At 44.7% G+C, this 23,261-nt stretch overlaps 1 protein-coding gene across 2 annotated transcripts in view; it reads left to right on the top strand.

The window, feature by feature from the left end:
• Nucleotides 1-20,400, top strand: part of kcnh2b (potassium voltage-gated channel, subfamily H (eag-related), member 2b) — a 269,175-nt gene extending 248,775 nt beyond the window's left edge. For both annotated transcript variants that reach the window (XM_013914381.1, XM_005747216.1), the window contains 13 exons: nucleotides 135-289; nucleotides 1,811-1,905; nucleotides 2,431-2,571; nucleotides 4,060-4,259; nucleotides 8,880-9,132; nucleotides 11,545-11,738; nucleotides 12,788-12,890; nucleotides 14,099-14,250; nucleotides 14,338-14,476; nucleotides 14,567-14,756; nucleotides 15,358-15,463; nucleotides 15,567-15,668; nucleotides 16,478-20,400. In XM_013914381.1, coding sequence (XP_013769835.1) covers nucleotides 135-289; nucleotides 1,811-1,905; nucleotides 2,431-2,571; nucleotides 4,060-4,259; nucleotides 8,880-9,132; nucleotides 11,545-11,738; nucleotides 12,788-12,890; nucleotides 14,099-14,250; nucleotides 14,338-14,476; nucleotides 14,567-14,756; nucleotides 15,358-15,463; nucleotides 15,567-15,668; nucleotides 16,478-16,882 — 2,235 coding nt within the window. In that variant the 3' untranslated portion in view covers nucleotides 16,883-20,400. The remainder of the gene's footprint in view (nucleotides 1-134; nucleotides 290-1,810; nucleotides 1,906-2,430; nucleotides 2,572-4,059; nucleotides 4,260-8,879; nucleotides 9,133-11,544; nucleotides 11,739-12,787; nucleotides 12,891-14,098; nucleotides 14,251-14,337; nucleotides 14,477-14,566; nucleotides 14,757-15,357; nucleotides 15,464-15,566; nucleotides 15,669-16,477) is intronic.
• The last annotated feature ends 2,861 nt before the right edge of the window (nucleotides 20,401-23,261 follow it).

Below are 23,261 nucleotides of genomic sequence, written 5' to 3'. Positions count from 1 at the left end.
GTGTGTGTGTGTGTGTGTGTGACAGGATGACAGCAGGTGGGAGTGCTGTGAGGAGATATCAGAGCGACTTTGCTTTCTGCCATGTTTAACGATGCCTTATCTCCACTTTCCTCTGTCTCACCCACGCCCATCAGACCACCACTCTGATTGGTCTGCTGAAGACAGCTCGTCTCCTACGGTTGGTTCGTGTAGCCCGAAAACTGGATCGCTACTCAGAGTACGGTGCGGCTGTCCTCTTTCTTCTCATGTGCACCTTCGCCCTCATCGCTCACTGGCTGGCCTGCATCTGGTACAACGCCATAAACTGACGATTCACATTAGATTCAAACTGTGTGTGAGTGCAGAATCCATACAGCAGAGATACTTTTCTCCTCCTATTGATGACCCTGACGCAAAATTCATGCAAAATCTGAAGGAGCGACGGGCTGTGAGTATGGAACTGGTATTCTACGACTGATATAAAAGGCCTTGAAGTCATACAACAAAATATTTCACAGTAAAAGTGCAGCGATCAAATTAGAGAGCAGCTGAGTAGATGTTTAGACGCGATTACTGATGGTGACGGCTTTTAAAAGCCAACAGAGCCTTTTCTCTGCTCTAACACACCTGCGTCTGCAGGATGCTACTGATTCCTCACATTGCACTGCTTTGATCTTGTTCTGCTTCTCCCCCATCTGCTCCACAGTTCGGTAGCTGTAGTGGGTTTTTGTTTTAGTCATAGCTGTGTCCTCAATGATCTGTCAGAGCTTGTCTTGCATAAAAAATTGCTGGTTGATTGAAAGGTGATGGCAGGAAGGCAACAGCGTGCTGACGAGCTGTGTAGCTGTATAAGATGCTGCTGCACCATCATGCTTCCTCCTCCAGACTAACCAACTGCACACACACTTTGGGTGCATTTTTTCAGTTTGGCGTGGAATATAATGTTTGCTGTCACGGAAAATGAAATGAAACTTGCTCCAAGATGATATTTGGAGCGGTTCTATGCCCACGTGGTACGTTCCTGAGCAGATTTCTGTTGTGGATCTTCACTGCAGAGCTGGCTTTCAGTCCACACTTTCTCAGGAAGGAAGACAGTGTTTGCTAAGAGAGAGAGAGAGTACCTTCTCACTTTCAGCAGCAAACTGGCACCAGTGCAAGTTACTGGCTGACTTTTGGATAATTAGCTTTTGCTTTGAGTAACTTAAACTACAGTCGTGTGAGACAGAAAGCTTTGACTCTGTCCCATGTGCCGGTGCTGTCCCGTGTTCCCACAGTGAGCCCTCGTGGCTTTTGCCTGTCTGTTCCTGAACTGCGAGTTACTTTCCCCAGTTCTGTGATAATTGCTCAACTTTACATCTATTGCCCCTTCTGTTTGGCTCCACACTGTGCACAGCTCACCTTAACTGTGAGGCCTGTGGAGTCTGAGATGCAGCTCGTGTTAACACACATGTGAGTGCTCCGAAACGACCGCAGTTATAAAGGCCGCTGCACTTTCTGATGATCCTTTAATCAGGTGCACCTGGCTCCTAATGAGCCCAAACAGCCGCATCAACCAACAACTCAGCATCTTCCAAAATGATCACTGGCAGCAGAGCAGGTGTCAGATTAGCAGCAACCACTGAGGGAACGTGCACTGCAATTTACTGCAATTTACTGCAATTTACTGCAATTTTGATCAGTTTTTCACATTAGAAGATGAATATTTATCAGTTGTACTCCAATCACAGCACTCTCATTCTTCATCTCTGCTGTATGAAACTGATACAAACGTAAGGTGATTTTTATGATGCTGTATCGTGACATTTTTGTAATGCTGTTTATTTTTTACCAGGTATGCAATCGGTAGCGTAGAGCGGAACGGTTCGATCGGCTGGCTCCACACTCTGGGCGACCAGTTAGGGAAACACTTCAATGGTTCCATACCAGGTACTAATGATCACGTAATATAATAAACAAACTGGTGGCACATGAGTAATCTCAGTGTAAAATTAGTGCTGTTTCTTAAATTTGTAAACTCTGTAACATATCGCATTATTTCACTAGTTTAGTGTGTAAACACACAGCAGACCCAATGACTGCACAGTACCCCGCTGCAGCTTTGCAGCTCGCAGCCACACGCGGCGACAGTGGTGCGAGCACAGACTTTAAGCCGGCGAGGCGTGATTGCGGATGCCGCTCAGGTGCGTCCACCTCCTTTGCAGCGGCACTGCAGACCACGCCCACCACAGTCTGTTATTGTTACTGTCTTGGAGCAACTGAAACCCTCAGGGATTAATGAAGTATTCTGATGATCTTACCTGTAATGGGAGCTCAGTTCTGTGCAAATGACCGATAATAAGTCAACCCTCCGGTTACATTCTGCTAAATGAATATCACTGAGTATTAGTTTAGGTTATGTCAGCTTCCTGGACACTGTTGAGCTCCAGATGATTTGTAACCTCTCCACACCAGGTTCAGGACCTTCCATCAAAGACAAGTATGTGACAGCGCTGTACTTCACCTTCAGCAGTCTGACCAGCGTGGGATTCGGAAACGTGTCCCCCAACACCAACTCTGAGAAGATCTTCTCCATCTGTGTCATGCTCATCGGATGTAAGTCATGTACAAGCAGCTGTTTAAAGCCTTTAGACCAGAATAAAGGAAAGTTTGCAACAAATGTGAACGCCGCTAATAAAATGTAGTTCATTGTTATTAATCGGTAACAAACCTACAACAGCAGAAATAGCATCCATAAGGGCAGTGTGTGTTACAAAGTGTATTTCACCGACCTCAGAGACGGAGAAGCCCTCACCCTGCGTCACTATAGAGAAAGAAGTCTGCAGTGCTTCCTGAGTGCTTTAATGAAACCAAGCCACAGAATAACAAGCAGAATGAGTCCAGTCTTCATAATTTACTCTTAATAACATTTGAATGTAACTAAATATGCAAACACTTGTATATACAACCCTACTGATTGTGTGTTTCCATGCAACAGCTGCAAATCCTGTTCAGGTTTGTATAACCAAAGTAAAGAAACACTCGTAGCAGTTAAAGAAGGTCACTTTGTTTCTTTTCTATTATTGCGGGCTGCCTTCCTCCTCCACACAGTTTGGCACTTCCTTGGCCTGACAATGACCCGAGGCTTGTAAAATGTCCATTGTTTAAGGACAGTCTTCTGCAGGATGTGTGCGATGAAATCACAACGACCACTGCAAAATCTGAAGCCAGAGATGGGTCGCGTTCACTCTGACACACACACATGCAGACATTTGCATACACACTTCTTTACACACAGCGTTTTTCAGTGGTTGATGCAGACAGTGATGGGAGCTGACAGAGGTGGGGAGGTTAGCAGCATCCAACATGACAAACAGAACAAAGCAAAGACTCTCATGAAGGATACGATACAAACTCTCTGTCCTCTGCAGCCAAAGCCCTTTGAGATGAGTCAACTTCCTGCTGCAAGAGCGTGGTCAGGGGTCAAAGGAGGGGGCGGGGCATGTTTTGATTGGTTTTTGTTACTCTGAATATAAACTCTGCAAATCCGGCTCAGCGAATGACATTATACATAATGGTAGGTGGAGTAAGACTGGCTATGATTTGTGGGGAGCTCCTGCCAACAGCATCAGAACCGGACCACAGAACAGTTAAACAAGCTGGCATCATGTGGCCAGCCAGCTGTGTGAGGGCTGCACCTGGTACCAGGATGCACTATGGGAAGAAGGCGAGCTGGCAGAGGCTTTGGCAAAGTCCTGCTGGGAAACCCTGGGTTTGGGGGGATGTTTGGTCCTGTCATCCATGTGGATGTTACTTTGGCACCTACCTAAGCATTGTTGCACGCCACATACACCCTTTCATGGAAACGGCATTCCCTGATGGCCGTGGCCTCTTTCAGCAGGATAATGCATCCTGTCACGAAGCAAAACTTTTTTAGAACAACAAGAAGAGCGACCCATGGAGGCCCCACCTCACAACTTCCAGGACTTCCAGAGAGCAAAGGAAACCCCGCACATCCAAACGGTCTCATCACTGTATGAGCGCTGCTCTAGCTCCATGCTGTCTGTTAATGTGTGTGTTTTTTCTCACTGCTCCCATCTCCAGCCCTCATGTACGCCAGTATCTTTGGGAATGTCTCAGCCATCATCCAGCGGCTGTACTCCGGGACGGCCCGCTACCACACCCAGATGCTGAGAGTCAGGGAGTTCATCCGCTTCCACCAGATCCCCAACCCACTCAGGCAGAGGTTGGAGGAGTACTTCCAGCATGCCTGGTCCTACACCAATGGCATCGACATGAACGCCGTGAGTACTGGTCCTCACACACCCAAACCCTGGGAGGGTACACTCTCTCGTGTGTGACTACACACAGCGTTTGAGCCTGCGTTGTACGCTAATGGGACGATTAGAAAGCGTTGTCTCAGCGCGCATGCTTGATACGGTCAGAGAAAATAAGAATGCTGCGCATACGCACGGGACACAAGCAGGGCTGCGAGCAAGCTTTGCAACATTCATGCATTTCTGTCAATTTGTTCACATGCATGAAGCCTAATCTGCACGTGTTCATCACGTCGTGCTGCCAGATGTATTTTACACATATTAAAGCGTGAGAGGAGAGATGTTCTTTATGTGTTTTACCAGCAGAGTAGGAGAATGCACTTTGAAACAAGCTGGAGCTTTGACACCACGGGCACAGTGAGTCACATGTGTCAGCGAACACAAACGCAGCACTTCAAAGGTGCGCTGTGCATGCCCACCTCAGCCTGAACCTGCGAGTGTATTGGTTCACATGTTGCTCTGTCTGTAGCAGTGTCACCGGGGGTTTCTGACCTAAAGTGACACTGGGGGGAAACAGTGGTGCAGCCGTACAGGGACATCTGCGGATGCACGTCACCTGTAATGTTACTTTCTGCATGCTGTGTGTGGTTTAACCAAAAAAACTGTAGACGTTTAAAAGTCGCCTTTGCACTGTCTACAGATTGTAAGCTCATAAGTATATCTGCTCATAACTTCATCCAGCATCTAAATTAATTGTCAAACCTACCAGTCAGAGCCCAACCAGCAGCCCATCGTTGGCTGTGTAGTCGTGGACGAGCACAGAGGAGCTCTGTTTGGGTGCAAGTCCCAGTGCAAACATAACGCTCCATCAGTGCTGTTTCATTTCAGCGTGATGAGTAAGTCAGTGAAGTAGAGAGGAATCAGGTTTGCTCATCACCCTGCTCGGCCCCTTTCTTCTCCCCACGTCGTGTTACTCTCTCGAAGGCCTGGTGAAGTAGGCCGGATTTGAGCTTGTTTACCGTAGTCATTATTATGATTGTGTGGAGCAGACTTTGTCAGCCTGCCTCCACAGTTAATCAGCTGTGACCTCTTTCATTCACGAAGATGGGCGAGAATAACAACGCAGCTCTGATGTGAAGCTGAAAGCTGCAGGAGAGATCAAAGTGGGAGGAAGGAGAAAGAAACGAGTCTGTTAATCAGGGAGAAGCAGCTCTGTTTTGATGAAGTTGTTTCTTTTGCCGGTGGATAAGCAGGTTTATGGCGCAGTCGTTTTTCACACGGGGCCAGGTAGGTTTGGATAAATGAAATCCTCTTTTAGAAACGACATGTTGCATTTATTTGGGTTGTCTTTGTCTCATATGTAAACCTGCTCTGTTCATTCAACTGTGACAAACATACAGGAAGCAAAATCTAAGAAATCAGAAAATAGCAAATGACTAAGTCACTGAGCACCTCTCATGTTTTCAGTTTGGCTTCTTTTAGTTTGATGCAAATAATTCTCATAATGTAAGCAGCAAAGTCCATTTTTTATGTGACAGAGAGAATCGTATCCATGTTATTACCCCCTCGCCCTCTGTGGCAAGAGGATATAAATAAATGATAAAGAATAAATACAAAGATATGACGGCAGACCTGCCCTATGAAATCCTGCTTTAGTATCCTGTGTTCCTACTGTACGCACAGCTGACACAGCAAGAATATGTTTGTTAATCACAGATGGGACACGATTTTCTACAATACTAATTAAGAAAGTTCCAAAAAAACGATATGAGGCCTATGAAGCAGTCTTTTTTTGCTGGCTGCTGTTTAAAATCCATCCCTCCATCCACAGGGTGGGAGGGGCTCTTTAACTTCCACAGGGTGGGAGGGGCTCTCTTTAACTTCCACAGGGTGGGAGGGGCTCTTTAACATCTAGATCAGATTCTGTAATAAAGTGAGCCCTTCCAACTGTGCAAAGGAGGAAAGAACAGTAACTTACTTATTGTGAAGCTTCAGATCTTTCCTTCTCCAGTCACTCTCTTTATTTGGTGGTACTCTGTTAATGCTCACCTACTGCACGCTCACCAATACTGAAAGAGACTTGCCAGCCACAGTTGTTTGTGTTTGCTCGTGGAGCTTCGACTTCCTTTAGCAAAACTTTTGAAATGTTTATCCTCGTTCAATCAAAACTCATTGACTAGACTCTCACATGCCACAGCCACAAATTAAGTGTGGCTCTGCTCTTGTGTCATGAGAGGTAGCCCACTCATTTTTGAATAAACACAACTGTCTGTCACTCCTCCAGCTCGGCCATGCCTCAGCTTCCAAGTTGCAGCCAAACAGTGTTAAATGGCCTCTTAGTTTGTACTTTTTTCATGTGAAGGAGAATTTGTAGGGAGTCTGTCATGGTTACGTGGTCAAACAAATATGCATCTCTGTCTCTCTTCCACAGCATGTCTTTATCCTGTCTCCCTTCTCTCATTCCAACCAATCACAGCAGATGGCCCCGCCCCTCCCTGAGCCTGGTTCTGCTGGAGGTTTCTTCCTGTTAAAAAGGAGTTTTTCCTTCCCACTGTCGCCAAAGTGCTGCTCATAGGGGGTCATATGATTGTTGGGTTTTTCTCCGTATGTATTGCTGTAGGGTCTATCTGACAATATAAAGCGCTGTGAGACGACTGTTGTTGTGATTTGGTGCTGTATAGATAAAACTGAATTGAACTGAAATGACCTCAGGTAAAAATGATCCACAAACAGTGATGTAGTAGCTGTTAGACACAAAATAACACAGATGCTTAGCAACCTTGCTTTTATATAGGACTGTAGCATGAGCCAGTTGGCAGCCGGTTGAATCAAGTGTCCTGCTGCAAACAGACATGTGACAGATCCGTGAGGATTGATTGCAACATGTTGCCAATCTCTTGCAGTCGAGTTGGACTGCAACTGTTTGGATACCCAGGTTGGCAACTGGCTGTAGTTGCCAAAGGATGAGGCAGACAGAATAGAGAAGTGAGTGTTCTCAAAGATCACACCATTGCTCTGCAGTCATAAACACCAGTGCAGCAGTGCTTTGTGCTAAATGCTAACATATCCTAATTTAGCAAGTCTGCAGGCTAACACTTGTTAATTAGCACTAAATAAAAGCTCCAGCTGAGCCTGATGGAAACGTTGTAACAGCTACCTGGGTATAAACAGATCACAGCTGCTAATTATTATTATTAATCATAAAAATGATCACAAATGTATCCATGTCATTTTTCAGTGACTCAGTAGGAGCCATATACACGCAGCACCACCCACTTGTTGAATATTAAACATCTGCATGCTTTATAGATGCAAGAGAACTGAAGGTATCGTTTGTGTTGTGTTCCTGATGCTGTAATAGTTTCAGGTTGGTTTCCTCTCCGCACACTGAAACACTGAGTTTAGGCTCCAGGCTGCTGCTCTCTGCCTATTCTCAGGAGGTTAATGCTTATTGAAGGCAGCCTCAGAGAGCAAGTGGAGATGTACCTCCACTGCTGATGCAGATGATGTAATCTGCCTTTGTGTTTATATTCTCTGTTGTGCATATATAAGGTATGTGGGGTCTTTGAGGACAGAGGCCTTTGTACTCTCTAACTATTGAATAGCCAAAATTACACTTCTTCCTATATGGGAGTTGTTTTCAGCAAAAAAGGCCACAAACGATATCACAACAACAAACAGAGCCTTGAAACCGTTAAGAGGCTAAAGCTCCCTGAAATGTGATAAAAGATAGAAAGAGGTTACAAACAGGGCTGCTTAGCATACCTTTATTGGGAAATAAGAGAGAGTCAGATGAGGATGGGGAGAAATGGGCAGCGGGAGATAAAGAGGGAGCCCAGCGAAGGCTGAAATGAAGAGCAGAGCTTGAAATGGATGAAAGTGGGAGAAATGGTGAGGGAGAAAAGCAGTGTGGGTGTTCTAGGTGCAGTTCAGCTCTGTGAAGTCAGCCAGGGAGCTACAAGAGAAGCCCAGAGTCTGCTGCTCAGAAACAGCCTTCCACGCTCGCAGTGAGCTCATTAAAATTTCACCAATTCTTCATATTAATTACACTCTGTGGGCCTGCTGACTCTGTTCCGATATGCCCGCTGAAATATAGTTTGAAATCATTTGCACTGTAGTTCAAAAACAAGAGGAAAGAAAATCAATGCAGAGGCCCTTCCTCAATCAGTGCTGCTCGTCTGATACGTGGAGGTTAAAACTGGGAGGGATTGAGTTCATGCTGGGATGTCTCTGAGGCTTAGAACCAACTTCTGATAAATGCATAGATAGTTTAGTTTTGTCGTGTTCATTTGTGGAGTGGGTAATAACAGTAAAAGGCTAATGTCCCGTGAGTGTTTCCCACTAGGGATGAAGGTGATAAAGACAGTAAAGGCTCCTCTTTTTATTATTCCTTTCAAGGTTCCATGATCTGTGACATTTATGTGACATTTGCTTTATGTTCTGAACTTGACATATCATTCAGTCGCTGCTAATAGCGTCTATCATAACCTCGTGCTCGTCCTTCCTCCCACCTCTCCTCTCCTCTTGCCTTCTCCTTTCTTCCTCCTTCTACTTTACCTTCCTTTCGCTCTTTATTTTGCATCTTTTTATCGTCTACTTTCATTCACCTCTTCATTTTCCTCGTGTCTCCCTGCTTCTCCTCCCCAGGTGCTGAAAGGTTTCCCTGAGTGTCTCCAGGCTGATATCTGCCTCCATCTTAACCGGACGTTGCTGCAGAACTGCAAGGCTTTTAAAGGCTCCACGAAGGGCTGCCTCAGAGCGCTGGCCATGAAGTTCAAGACTACCCACGCACCCCCGGGTGATACGCTGGTCCATGCTGGCGATGTCCTGACCGCCCTCTACTTCATATCCAGGGGATCCATAGAGATACTGAGAGGAGACGTGGTGGTAGCCATCTTGGGTAATGAATGAGGATATTCATGCTTCACTGACATCTGTAGAGAGAGGCAGCGTGACAACAGCGATAGCACAATGTTTATTATGACCATGAACGACCCAGATCACACTCAAAAAAGCAGTGTTTCACATTTGCACGTGATGCAAGCCTAATTGTACACGTGATTAGGAAACGTGGATACATGGAATATTCCAGCAGATCCCAAAGGTGCTCTGTTGGATTGAGATCTGGTGACTGGAGGTCACTTACAGCACAGTCACATCTTTGTGACGTGACACGTCACCCTGCTGGAAACAGCCATCAGTAGATGGGCACACTTTGGTGGTCAGCATCAACAGTAAATCAAGCCGACGCTACTGCATGACCAGCAGCCGCCTGGACCATTGATATAAGGCAGGACGGATCCATGTTTTCATGTTGTTCATGCCAAAGGGCGTCGCAGCAGAAATCAAGACTCCAATCAAAATGTCCAATTTTGGGGAGCATGTAAAGTGTGAAGTGTGTGTTCAGTTTGCTCTTCTTAGTCGACAGGAGCGACACCCGGTGTGGTCTTCTGCTGCTGTAGCCCTTCTGCCCTCTTCTGCTTCATGTTGTGCTTTCAGAGATGCTCCTCCGACTCACCCAGACGACCTCCAATCGCTGGAAATGTTCTCTTTGTCTGTAAACCCTGGAATAGTGTGGGGAGAAATGGCAGCAGAAATACCGGCCCACCAACAACCCTGTTGTCACCAATGTTCCCTCTAAGCTGGCACGTCTCTGCGCACAAAAAAAAACTAACCTGAATTGAAATTAAAATTAAAACTTCAACAATCCTGTTTTGCAGTGTTAGTCAGTGAGTGACTGGCTGCTCCCCTATGGCATTACAACGATGCCACCTTATCCCACAGTTCAGCCAATGATGCGATTCACATTCGTATATACGCAGCTGATCAGCGTCGCTGACAGGCTGTGACAGCGTCCTTATGTGCCGACAGCGTTTGTTGTGTGTGTCAGAACGATGAGGCGACTGCTGGATGTTACAGGTGTTACAGCAGTGACACATCTGCTGCTGTCAGGCCTGCAGGTATCAGGCTGTTGTTCTCCTTCATCTCATAGTGGACACAAATTATTTTTTGGAGCGGCACAAATAATCTGTGTGGCATCAGATTGATGCAGAACAGCTGATTGTTCTGTAAATAGTTTGAAATGTTTATTAAAAAGCGCCTTGGCTGCATTTTTAGGTAAACAGCTGCAAAAAACTTTGTTCTTGCATAACTCAGTAACTTTTTTGAAGAAGTAACTATATAATTAATATCCCAACATTGGTCAGTATTTACTGTATGTTGCAGACAGAGTTACAGACTCATAATACAAGTCAGAGCTTTATAAAAAAGAAGAAAAAAGAAGAAAGTTGTGTTTTCAAAATTGGAGTTCAAGTTATTTTTACTTCCAATAGTGTTAACATGCTGCAGGTCAATGACTAGATTTCTTTGCATTTTCATTGTAAGTGGGCTAAAGCAGTTAATTAAAAGTAGTCTAACATAAATGTAAATGCTGTAATTTGATTATTTTAATAAACATGTAACTTGGATGCTGGCGTGACCACAGTGCACACGTCTGCTGTCGCTCACAGTGGTCCAGGGCCACTCAGGGAGTTTGTGTGTTCGCTCAGACACGTGAAACATTAGAGGGAACGTTGGTTGTCACGTGCTGATGCTCGGTTAAAACCTCAGCAAGTCGTCTTGATCACTGCTACCATGTGACTGTCAGATTAGATGTTTACGTTAATGAGCAGGCGAACAAGTGTACCTAACAAAATGGCTAGAGTGTATATGATGATGTGTCTCCTTGGTAACTGTGAGGTCACAGGTGACTGAAATAGATAAAACAAGAGTTTTAAATGTTAAATGTATAAAAACTGCAGTATTTACTGTGTTAGACAACACAGTGCACAGGAGTTTTTATCTGTTTCCTGAAGCTTGCCTAACACACAGCCACATGAGCTGGTTCTGCCATCTACTGGTAACAGCAGCACTGGTGTCGTTAACATCTGATGCGCCTGCTCCACATACATGACACAAGCTGCAGCTCCCTGCAACAAGACACTGATCGCATGTAGGCGTGGAGTGTGCAGGCACGCATCACACATCTTTATTTCTTACCCTATAAAAAGAATCGGTTAACTTCATGCACTCATTTGTAAATAGATGCATTGAAACCAAATTAGAACAGATGTTTCCAGAGTCAGCTTTGGAAACAACAAACTTTATTTGCTATATTCACTGAGATTTAAAATATGATTTACACAGCTGACATTTAAGTTCAATAAAAGGTTTCTGTTCTTGCAGCTCCACCTGATGCATCACAATATTGTTGACTGCTTGTATAAGATCAACAATCAAATACGTGCTTTTCTATTCTTTTCTGCCTTCCCAGGGAAGAACGACATCTTTGGCGAGCCCATCAACCTGTATCACCGACCCGGTAAATCCAATGCTGATGTGAGGGCTCTAACATACTGCGACCTTCATAAGATTTTGAGAGAAGATGTTCTGGAGGTGCTGGACATGTATCCTGAGTTTGCAGATCACTTCTGGAACAACCTGGAAATCACCTTCAACCTCAGAGACGTGAGTTTCAAACTCCTCCCACAGCAGACGTCAGTAAAGTCTCATAAGAGTGGCTCGGTTCATAATCGAAATACACAAATAATATCAGCGAGTCCAAAGTTTATTTTCAAAATTCTTTTTTTGTATTGCCAACCAGCTGATGGGTTTTTGTGGTTGTGCGATGGAAGTTGGTGTGATCACAAAAAGACAACTGACTGTGAAAGGAAAGTGTTTCTGCACGTTATTAATACCTAACATAAGTCCTACGTTTTTATTATTATCATTTTGTTAAGCAAAAATGAGAAAATCCAACAAGATGTGCAGAACTCTGAGCTTCATTCACAGGAAGAAGCATTTGTTTTTCTGCCTTTACCGTCCACAGCAGACAGCAGGAGCTGGCTATTTTGTTGTTATACGCATCAACCTGTCAGTGGATGGTTGAGCAGAGGTGTGGGTGCTGTAGGAGTATGAATGGTGGACTGGTGACCTGTTCAGGGTGTGAACACTATGACTGCTGGACATTATTGAACTGGACAAGCGGTTAAGAAAGGTTTGGGTAGCTGCTGCTGATAGCAGGTGCAGCTACCTGATGCTGTCTGTTTCATCGTTGCTCGTGCACAGGCAGAGCCTGGGTGAAAACAGCTTTTACATCCCCGGGCTTGTTCTGATTGTGAGTGAAATAATTCTGCACGGTGTGTCTTTGCTTTGTCGACAAGCTGCTTTGAATTTGCAGCCACGTTTCTCCTTTTGTTGCCGTGAAAGCCGCAGCATTGGCACGCCCTCGGTGCCTGCTGAGAAAGGAAATAGAGTACAGAACACACGCGTACACACACACTGCATATTGATGCAACTCAGGAAACAAGTCTATTAATAACACAGCATTTTTTCAAGACTCTGAGCTAATAAGCCACAGTGTGGTGTTGTGTCTGGCTGCAGGTGTGATGGTATCTTTCTTCCATCCATCACCGATGTTGCAAAGAATCCAAGATGACTTATTTTCACTATTTTTACAAATCACATCCCACACTTCTCCTCAGAAGTTAAGTGATGAACGCTGTTTTATATTTCAGACTAACATGATCCCAGGTTCTCCCAGCAGCGACGACTCCAACTCCGGGGGGTTCAACAAATTAAGGAGGCGTAAACTATCATTCAGAAGACGCACAGAAAAAGGTAACCCGTCCTCCCTGGGTCTCATCAGTCAGCGTGTTTCACCGTTTCTCTGCTGAATGTTTACTCTGTGTATTATTCTTGGGCATCATTATTATTAGGAGCCAGTTTTCCTGTTTATGAATCCTGGTTACACAAAGCCGTTAGATAAACTACAGGCATGTTGTACATGTATAAGCACCCGGGTGACAGGTCATTTTCTCCTTCTAAATTCAGACAAAGCTGAGATGATTGTAGCTGACTCTAAAAATCTCATGTGCTTAATTAGATCATGCCATTACCATGACTCCAGTAACACAGCCAGAAATCTTGGAGCTATTTTTAACCAGGATGTGTCCTTTAACACACAGGACTGCTTTCTTTTATGTGCGCAATAGCTCTAAAATTAGAAACAGGCTGTCTCAAAGTGACATTGAAAAGCTAGTTAATGCATTTATTACTTCAGTGCTGGAACATTCCTTATTGTCAGGCTGTTCTAAAAGCTCAAAAGCTGTAGTGACAGGACCAAAGAGGCCATCTTCTTCCCATACTGGCTCCTTTTCATTGGCTCCCTGTCAAAATCCTTCTTCTCACATAGAAATTTTGAATAACCATACATTAAAGACCCCATAGTGTACCACGTTATAATAACAGAGCTCTCAGACAGACGGCAATCTAGAGTTTCTAAAAGTAGAATGGGAGGCTTCAACTGTCCCGCTCCTCTGGAATCAGCTCCCAGTTTGGTTCAGGAGCATCCCTTACTAAACCTGTTATAGGTTTAGCTGCTGGTGGGCTTTCCACGATGACGAGTGTTTCTTCTCCGTTCAGTTCTTTTCGCTGCCCTGGTGTTACACAGCATTAACGTTTGTCTTCTCTCTCCCACAGTATCTGTTTCTTTCTGTCTCTCTTGTCCCACATCAATCGTGGCTGTCCCTGAGCCCGGCTCTGCCGCAGGTTTCTTCCTGTTAAAAGGGAGTTTTTCCTTCCCACTGTTACCAAGCGCTGCCCATAGAGCACAGTCTGATTGTTGGGTTTTCTCTCCACTGTGTAGGATCTTTACCTGATAATAAAAGTGCCTTGAGGTGACTGCTGTTGTGAATCGGCACTTTATAGATCAGATTGAATTATTTTATCTGCTTGAATGGTCAAAGAAATGCTATATTAATCTTCTTACTTCTAATCCAGCTAGACTGACCATCTTCTCCTTTTTATCCATCTGTGCATCTGTCCAGATGATGCAGATGCTGGAGAAATAAAAAAGTCCCATAAGTCTGTGAGACGAAGACAGCGGGAGACGGCCCACAATCAAAAACAAGAGGAGGCGTCTAAGAGGCCATGGGGGGCACATCGAAGCTCAGTGTCCTCACATTCCAGTGGTGATGAGGTACGACTCCACACTGCCACTGTGACTGTTATACAGGACAGCACTGTAAAAACTGATGTGGATGTTCTGGTCCTGCTCCTCTTATAGGGGGAGGAGTCAGTAGTGACTGGTCTCGCCCCTCCGTCTGCAATGCAAGAGAATCCACACAAGCAAGTCCCGCCCTTTACCGAGAACACCGAGGGTGATGGAGACCCCAAGCCTGGGAACACCTGCAATGCCCTGTCAGGTATGGTACGACAGAAGACACACTCATCCTTTCCCACTGCTTTGCACACTCACATACGCACCCACTCCTCCCCTCTCCACCCTCATATAGGGGCATTCTCAGGTGTGTCCAACATCTTTAGTTTCTGGGGAGAGAGCCGGGGGAGTGGTCAGTACCAGGAGGTTCCCAGCTGCAGCCTTGCCTCCCCTCCGCCCCTCAACACACCACTGCACAGCTTGAGCCGCCAGCAACGCAACCAGCTGGACACACGCCTGGACCTGCTGCAGAAACAGCTCAACAGGTACAACTAGCAGGGTTGTTTTTTTCTTTTTTAATGCCTCTACAGAGAGCTTCTCCTCTCGCTGCTGCAGCAGCCCTGTAGCCTTTGGCTCAACGAGGCTCTTTCTCGGGTCCAGTTGAGATCAAACGTTTGTACTCCTCTGTGCTGAGCTGTAGCTGCTGAGAAAGACTATATCTCCACGTTAGCCTCTGCTGATAAAGGTGTGCATGTGGGGGGGACTCTGCTCATATGTGAAAGTGTTGCCGAGTTTAAAATAGCAGCAGACTGGCTCCTAATTAGCCTGAGATAAGACAAAGAGGATGAGATGCAAACTTCTGCACGCGTCCCGCACACATTTATCTACATCTGCAGTGTGACTATGCGCCAAGGCGCTTTTTTGCTGAAAAGATAAAAGAAAACTCTTGTGGGGAAAAAGAATTGCTTTACTTTTAACAGACTAACAGCAGGATGGTACGAGAAACGCACCGTTAGCAAAACAAAGTTTCAAAAAGTGCATTCGATACGACTCGAATCAGCAGTCTGGTCCATTTATTTTTACTGCTAGCTTCCTTTCTTTTTGAAATTGACGTTAATTATAGATCATCTCTTATACACTGTGAAGGTTAGAGAGTCGCATGTCAACGGACATCGGCGTGATCATGCAGCTGCTGCAGAGGCAGATGGCGCTGGTACCTCCAGCCTACAGCGCTGTTTCATCACCACCTCAGGTAATAACGCACACAGCGTATGGGACTTGTGTCAAAGAATGAACCTCACCGTCGTGGTGGGTTACACTTCACGCTCGCTAACAAGATGATGTTTTCTTTTCAGGCCTCACCCTACCCAGGTCCCGGTCCAGGACCCGGTCTGGGAGATGGAGTGGTTTCTCCTGGTACACCTCTTGAGACAGAAACACTGGCCTCTCTGTCACAGGTGAAAACCGTGCTGGCAAATCTTACCCTGCTGATCTGTCAGTAACATGTTACATTAAATCCCACAAACACTAAATAAATGCTTAATTGATTTATTTAGCATCTTGCACATGTTGTATATTTGGAGTTGAATCAGGTACCTCATCGGTGACACACCCCAATGTGTCCAAGTGAGTGGGAATCATTCTTCATTTCTTCCTGCTGTCTGCAGGAGTGTTTACAAGAAACAGTTGAAGGTTCAAGGCATTTACATCATTCTAATTGCAGACAGACCTCCCTCCTCCATATATAATGTATACTGTGAAATCTAGCTTTCCCATAAAAATGTTGAAGCTCCAGATTCAACAGTGATGTGATGATGCTACCAAAATACAGTCTGTCCAGAATGTAAACTTCGATATGACGACACGATCCTGGAGTGCAGCATCAGGGGCGTGATCACAGAGCAGACGGCCTCTTTAGCCAAACGATCTGATACCCCCGTGTTGATATGGTGCCTGGATCATCATAATTAATGGTGGTCCAGGTTCAACACTGCAAGAGACCAATCACATTGTTGTGATGTCATAGTTTTGTAACGTTTTGTAATCCCACACAGCAAACCCAAGCCTGTCTCCGCAGATCTGAACACAGTCGTGTCAATCATGAAACATTTTACATACATATTAACATATCAACACAGCCAAAAGCACACGTTTGGGCTTTTTGCAACATGCACAGGTATGAAGTCTTGCATGACTAATTTCTTCTGTTCTTGAAAAGCACAGAACAAATTACAATCCCACTGACTGATCTCTTCTTTCCCTACAGATCCTGCATTCCCAGGACTTTAAAGAGTTCCCAGCTAAAGCTCTTGACTCTCTGCAGCCCCAGGACACGTCTCTGATCAACACAAGCCAGAGCCAGCTCGCCCCTTCTGGACTGGACGGACTAGGCCAGCATCTCGGACTAGGCGGTGGAGCTGGAGTCGATTCAGTGGCAGGTTCAGGATCAGGTCTAGGTTTAGAGTTAGGGAGTGGGGAGGGTGCAGTTTCTAGCTTAGGAGCAGGGTTAGATTTTGGTTCAGGGGTATGCATGGGTGGTGGGACAGCTGCTGCAACAGGAGTCTCACCGCTGGATCCTGAAACCCCACGGAGGCTATCGCTCCAAGAACCACAGACACCCCTGGACTCACGGACACCACAGAGACACAGCTCCGACCCAGGGGGGAGCTAAAGAAGACACGGGGATGAGGGGAAGGCGAGTGGGCTCAAGGCAGGGACACGGAGAAAATGAGACTGCTGCATTCAGCAACTCTTTAAGTTCCTTCTGGTTCCACCGCACCACGTGGCACTTTGGATTTCAGGAGACACCTACTGTACCTGCCACTTAGCCTTTTAGGGCACCCAGCTACTGTATCTTCACTGTCAACCTCTCAATAAGGACTCACTGCCCAGAGAACGTGAAGCCAGGCAGGGGGTTGAGGCCTTTCATTATCTCTTTCTGAAGTCCCACCCTCTCCTCGGGAAACATTTGGAGCTTTCTGAGCCCCACAATGGTACGACCTTTAACCAAAACCACACACTGAGTGAACATCGTCTGGTCTGGACCTCTCAGTCGTCCTTCTTAGGATGTCGCTTTTTTCAGACTTACATATAAACGACTGCTAACTTGTAGAAGAATCCCTTTACTGCTGTATCCAGTGTTGGATGACTGACAAGTACCATCGAAGACAACATTGAACAGAATGACGAAACAAGTAGCCATTTACGTCTTGCACTGAAAATCCTATTGATACGATGATTATTCTATTCTATATGTCCATGGCGCTTCCGATAAACTCTCAAACTGGTAAATTGTAGTGTTAGCTGGCCTAACAGGAGTCCTGCTGTCTCGTCCTGTCATTGGTTCCTTCCCCCTGAAGTCCTACACCCAAGAGGTGGAGCTGATGTTCCACGCTTCCCAAGAGCACACTGGATTGGCTGGTTTGCACCTCAGGGGTGGGAACTGGAGGGTAAAAAGCCATGAATTTTCTTGATGAACATATCAGCTGCCCTGTCATAAACATTGTACAGATTTGCTAGGGAGTGAAGAACATTTGGCACGCTTAGGCAGCGTCACAAACAGGTAAACTGGCAAACTTACAAGTTTTCCACAAGAACAGTGCACCAAAAAATAAAAAAACACACAAAAAACAGCTTACTAATTTCACGAGCTACGAGTTGTGACCTTACAGCAAAGTTGTGTTGGATTATTTTTGACACAATGAAGTCAGCAGTGACTGGATACTTGGATGTGTAACGTCACATCAAAGCTCATGCATAAAGGGAAAACATGTCGAGTGATTCTAGTTTATCGTAGGTTGAATTTGCTACCTCAGATTTCATTGGTTCCTTTTTCTCCTAAGCATGCACCCAGAAAGCTTCTACTATGTACATAAGCGTTTGTCATGTGAGCCGTAATTACACAAGTTTGCCAGTTTACAACGACCAGCCGAATGCGCCATTATTCTATGTACAGTATAATATGCAAACACTGGCAAGACGACAGGAGCGAGTGTGATTTAATCTTACTACGTGTGTGATAAGTTCAGGTCCAAAGCTTTTTATGTGTGTGTTCGTCCTTGTTTTTGTCTTTCTGTCTGCAGAGCCTGGTGATTAGCACGTTTGCATCCATGCACTGTCAAGGGTCGTTGGTTTTTAATTTCCAAGACAAGTTTTTGTCTAGAAAGAAAAAAAGAAGATGTGAACACCTCCATTAAACAGGCAAATGACAGTTTAGTGTTTGAATTGATAGCACAAACCCTTTACAATGTTGACATCTACAGCTGCAGAGAACACAGGAAGGAGAAACTGCACCTGACAGTTATTTTACAGCATTATTTCAGTTACCTCCTACTTTGGAGTCCCAACATCTCATCGTTGTCACAAACTTTTAATGCAGATTCTTGCAGAGGTATGAAAAGGCTGTAATTACTTCATCACACCACTGCTTTATCTGTGTGATAAGTTTAGAAACACAGCATGCAATACGTTTAGAAACAAACCAGTTTTGTTCTAGCTCATTAGAAATGTACTCTTTGGCAGTCCTTTGATTCAGGATTGACTCTGTTCAGGTACATCAGGAGATGTGTCTGGTTCCATTTAACCTTACATGCAGTGCAGTTATCGACCAAAGGAAGAAGACGCGTAGCTTCAAACTGTTGGCGCTGCCGCCCATCTTAAATATCCATCCACAGCACTTCAGTGAAAGGCTGCACTTCATCAGTTCAAAGCAACAGTAAACATGTTATCAGTAACCAGTTGAATGACATCTGAATAATGGCATTTCCTTCTGTTTATAAGTGCTTCTTTCGCATGAGCCATACTGTAGACAGACACGTACAGATGTGGTTTTAAAGTTTACCGACGCTCATCATGGACGTGAATGTAAAGGCAATACTGGGCTTTCAAAGGTTTCTTTGGGCTACTCTTTCCCTGGCATAGGAATAGAGCTGCAGAGCTGCAGAGCTGCAGAGCTGCAGCGCTGCAGAGCTGCAGCGCTGCGTCTGGACTCTAAAGCAGTTTTGATTAACCCTAACCCCGTGCTGTAACCTAACGCATCAGGTGACGCACACAACAGTGATGTGAATGTCATCGAGGATCGTGGTGTTTCCAGTCCCGAGGTCAGTTGGGACGTAGAACCACAAAATAAATCTGGTTGGATATTTGACAACTCTTCTATGAAGAATTAGTAGAGTCCAGCTAAAATGGTTGCATTCTTAAGCAAGGTCCGGTTTCCACTGGTTTGTGGGCAGGACTTTGGAAAAGTTTATCTCACTTGCTTTAGTTTATGTTTAGGTTACTACCCTGTTGAAACACCTGGTCACATTCAATTTTCAACTAATGGTTTGAGGTGTTGTGGAAAAAATGTGACACGGTCTGTTTCCTTCATTGTAATATTCACGCTGTTCAATGTTCAACTGATGTTACCACCATGCTCAACAGTTGGTGGTGTTCTTGGTGTTTCTCCAAGCAAGCCTCGGGTAAATTTCGCCAAGTTTAATGGTGAAGGGCTTCCTTCTTGGACAACAATTTGTCATTCTGCTTGCAAACTGGCTTAGTTACAGACAGTGACAGTGATGTTCGAGCACGTTACAGTTTCCTCTTAGCTGAGCGTAGAAGTTTGAGTCCGACCTCAAGCAGAGCACAGTTCTTTAGAAGTGACCCCAAGAGATTCTCTGACTCTTCCTCAGATGTACGCCGAGCTTCTTGAAATCTCTCATTGTACTGTGTTAGTCAGTCTGTTGCATTTATGGCTCAAAGGAATGTCTACAAAAGGTACATTTCCTACTCTTCACAATGTTTGTTGTGCAGTCATTGCATCCCAGAAAAAGAACACGTCACAGAAATGACTGAAAGCCCGATACTGCCAAATCATTCATACCCAGATGTCCAGAAGCACGTATAACTAGAACTGTAAGGGTCACGAGGATGAGTCTGGGATTCACTGTTAATTACTGTAAATGGCCTAAGGAGAATGGCCTGAGCTCACAAACTGTGTGTCAAAAAGAGAACATCTATGAAGGAATAAACAGCAACACTTTTCCTAACATGATATAGGAGATGACGCATACACTCTAAAAGATATTACTGGTCATATGGAGCAAAGATGGAGTCTGGATCTTGTTCAATCTGATATCCCTGTTGGTGTTCATCCTCCATTATCATTCAATTCAATTTGATTCATACAGCACCAAATCCCAACAACAGTCGCCTCAAGGCGCTTATATTGTGAGGTCGACCCTACAATAATACATACAGAGAAAAACCCAACAATCATATGACCCCTATGAGCAGCACTTTGGCGACAGTGGGAAGGAAAAACTCCCTTTTAACAGGAAGAAACCTCCAGCAGAACCAGGCTCAGGGAGGGGCAATGATGTTGGTCCCATCAACATTGCATCTGACCAATGACATCGTCTGAGTATTCAGCTAGCATTACCCCACGAAGTTAGCTAATGATTTTAAAAACTGTCACTAACAAACCAACAAACCTGGACTAACATTACTGTGATGACACAGGAACAACACCAGTCCAGGGATATGAGATACACCCAGATAGCTCTGGGCAGACAGGTGTTTAAAATCATAAAAGGTGATGGATACTCCTGTATATTCTGGAAAAAAACAGGTTGTTTTTCTGCATTAATGGTCACTTTTGCACAGTCTTTTTAAGTTCTCAAGATGAAGGAAAACAAACACCCATAACGTCTTCAAAGTGTGTCTTCCCTTATACGCAGTTGCATGGAAAGACCCTTTCCTGTACTCCAAAATCAAAAGTTGTAATGGAGGAAGAGGGCAAGCTTGTTGTTGAAGTGCAATAGTCCTTTAAAGAGTTAAGACTTGTAGCAGCTTAACCACGTCCATTTGAATTTAAAGCACTTTATTATCATTATTATTTTTAAACAGCGCAGATGTTTAATAAAGACTCAGGAATGTGTCGCCGATGTCACAGGTCTGATTTTCCTTTGTCTCAAAAAACTCAAAACCAACCAATCAGAAAGAAACTAATTGGATGCGCGGTCACATTTCAGCAGAGTTCCCCTTTAATGCAGAAGTGTGAGGATTGTATTTCACTGTGGGTCTACGGTGTTTATTTATTGTCGTAGGATTATGGCGTGTCTGTGGGTTTTTCACTGTTTCAGCATGTAACGGCTCTCTGTGCTCTGTCATTCTTTTGTTCACTCTGTGTCGATATTTATTCAGTATTTATCCATATTTAATTAACATTATTGTACTCTGAAAAATTCTCAATCAACTCCTGCCTGCAGTCGAGGCCACATTCGGTATCTCTCACCCGTTAGTGGAAATTGCCGGTGTCTGTGCGGTGATTGGGCCGTGCGTCTGCAGCCGCTTCGTAAAGGTGCACTTTAAGTTTGAACCAAAGCAAGCCCGTGCTGTGAGCAAACCACTGCTGGTGACATTGTAAACTCTAATCCAGCCCTTTCACTCCCAAAAGATTGTCGTCATTTGAGTTAAGTGCAGAAATGCAGCTGGATTGAGCGTAACTGTAAACAAAGATCTTTTTAAAGTGACTTGATTGGCGAGGGCGTGATGGGTTTGTTAGGACGATTGATGCTGTTTAGTGACGGCACTCTGGAAACAGAGATTCCAGCTTCTTTCAGATGGACTGCAGCTTTTTCCTTCTTTTCAGTATTCTATAGTCGAAGCGTGAGTGAAAGCATCGCGGGTGTTTAAAGCTGTTAAGGTGACACTGACCAAATCTGCTGAGCTCTCCTTACTACTGCACCGTACCTGGTTTCACTGCCATCACCAGTGTTGTTTGGTTTGTTCCTACCAGCAGTCCCTGCCTGTGCTCTCCAGGAAACAAAGAACTATCCTCGACCCAGTGGACCTGGCTGCTTTACAAGACTTTCTTTCTTTCTTTTTTTGACAGTGCAGTCAGTGGTGTCTTTCAGCAGTGGGCTCCCATTGCCATCTCATACTGTAGTGAGTCTTCTGTTAGTGTTCAATGACAGTCACCTAGTGGCCTGAACTGTATCTTTACATTCAGAACTATGACCTCAAAACTAGAATGTGGTTGTTGTCGACTCTTCCTCCCTGACCTTGTATGTGACGGTAGACCTTAGTGCTAGAGGACACATTTATGTATGCATACTGCATATTATAACAATAGAGGGTGCACTTTCCAAGAAAAAAGACACCAAGGGAGGGGGCGGGGGGATGTTTTGGTTTGTGGGCAGTTTTTGACTTGTGGGGGCAAGTGCTTCTTCCCCTTTGCATTTAGACACACACACACACACAAAGATAAGAACTGCCTGCGCACTTAATACACATGCCTCCCCTTAACAGCTCTTCCATACTGCTGAGCTTTTTTCAGCTCTCTTCTACTTTCTATGAGTTCTCACAGACTTGCTATTTGTAGATATTTTGCGCACTTGAAGGAGGGAGGGGGGGTTTGGTACCGTTTACACAACACTGGATCTATTCTGCCTGTAAATACCACCTTCTATTACTTGTACAGGAATCAAACTCTTTGGCACTTGTATAGCCAGCACTATGCAGAAACCGAACTTTCTTTGGCATGCTTTGAAATGCAGAATACTATAGAGGAAAATATACAAAATAAATAAAGACTGCTCTGATTTCTTATTTTAAAAAAACAAGGAGCTGTCCATGGTAAAAATGGATGTGACGACGATGACGGTGATGAGGGTGATGAAGCTAAAGACTTTTAATATTGTACACATTTTTACTTGCATGCTGCACTGAAAAATCATCCGGCAAAGAGAAGGTTTGATGTGCAAAGCAGCTGGTTTTTGCTGTATGCTTGCAGACTGTGTGTAGAGTGAAACACTGAATTCTTCCAGGTAACGGGAGAGTCGTTATTTATATAATACATATATACATACTACTTCCAGGTCATGGAAGAGCGGGGTACTGAATAGCTGCAAACATAGTGATCTTAGATGATACAATATTATATTGTATACTTGTATCTTTGGTTGCAAACCACTGTAACAGAGTGATGCATGTGTGGCAGTCCTGGGCAGAACTGTTGACCGTTTCCAAAATATTCTGAAGCACTTGATTCCCCAAATCTGGTCTCCGGG

The sequence above is a fragment of the Pundamilia nyererei genome, unplaced genomic scaffold (assembly GCF_000239375.1).
Source record: "Pundamilia nyererei isolate P.nyererei 1_Seehausen unplaced genomic scaffold, PunNye1.0 scaffold00191, whole genome shotgun sequence".
Classification (NCBI taxonomy): domain Eukaryota; kingdom Metazoa; phylum Chordata; class Actinopteri; order Cichliformes; family Cichlidae; genus Pundamilia; species Pundamilia nyererei.
The sequence above is the reverse complement of the archived record's forward strand: the minus strand, read 5'-3'. Positions and strand labels throughout refer to the sequence as shown.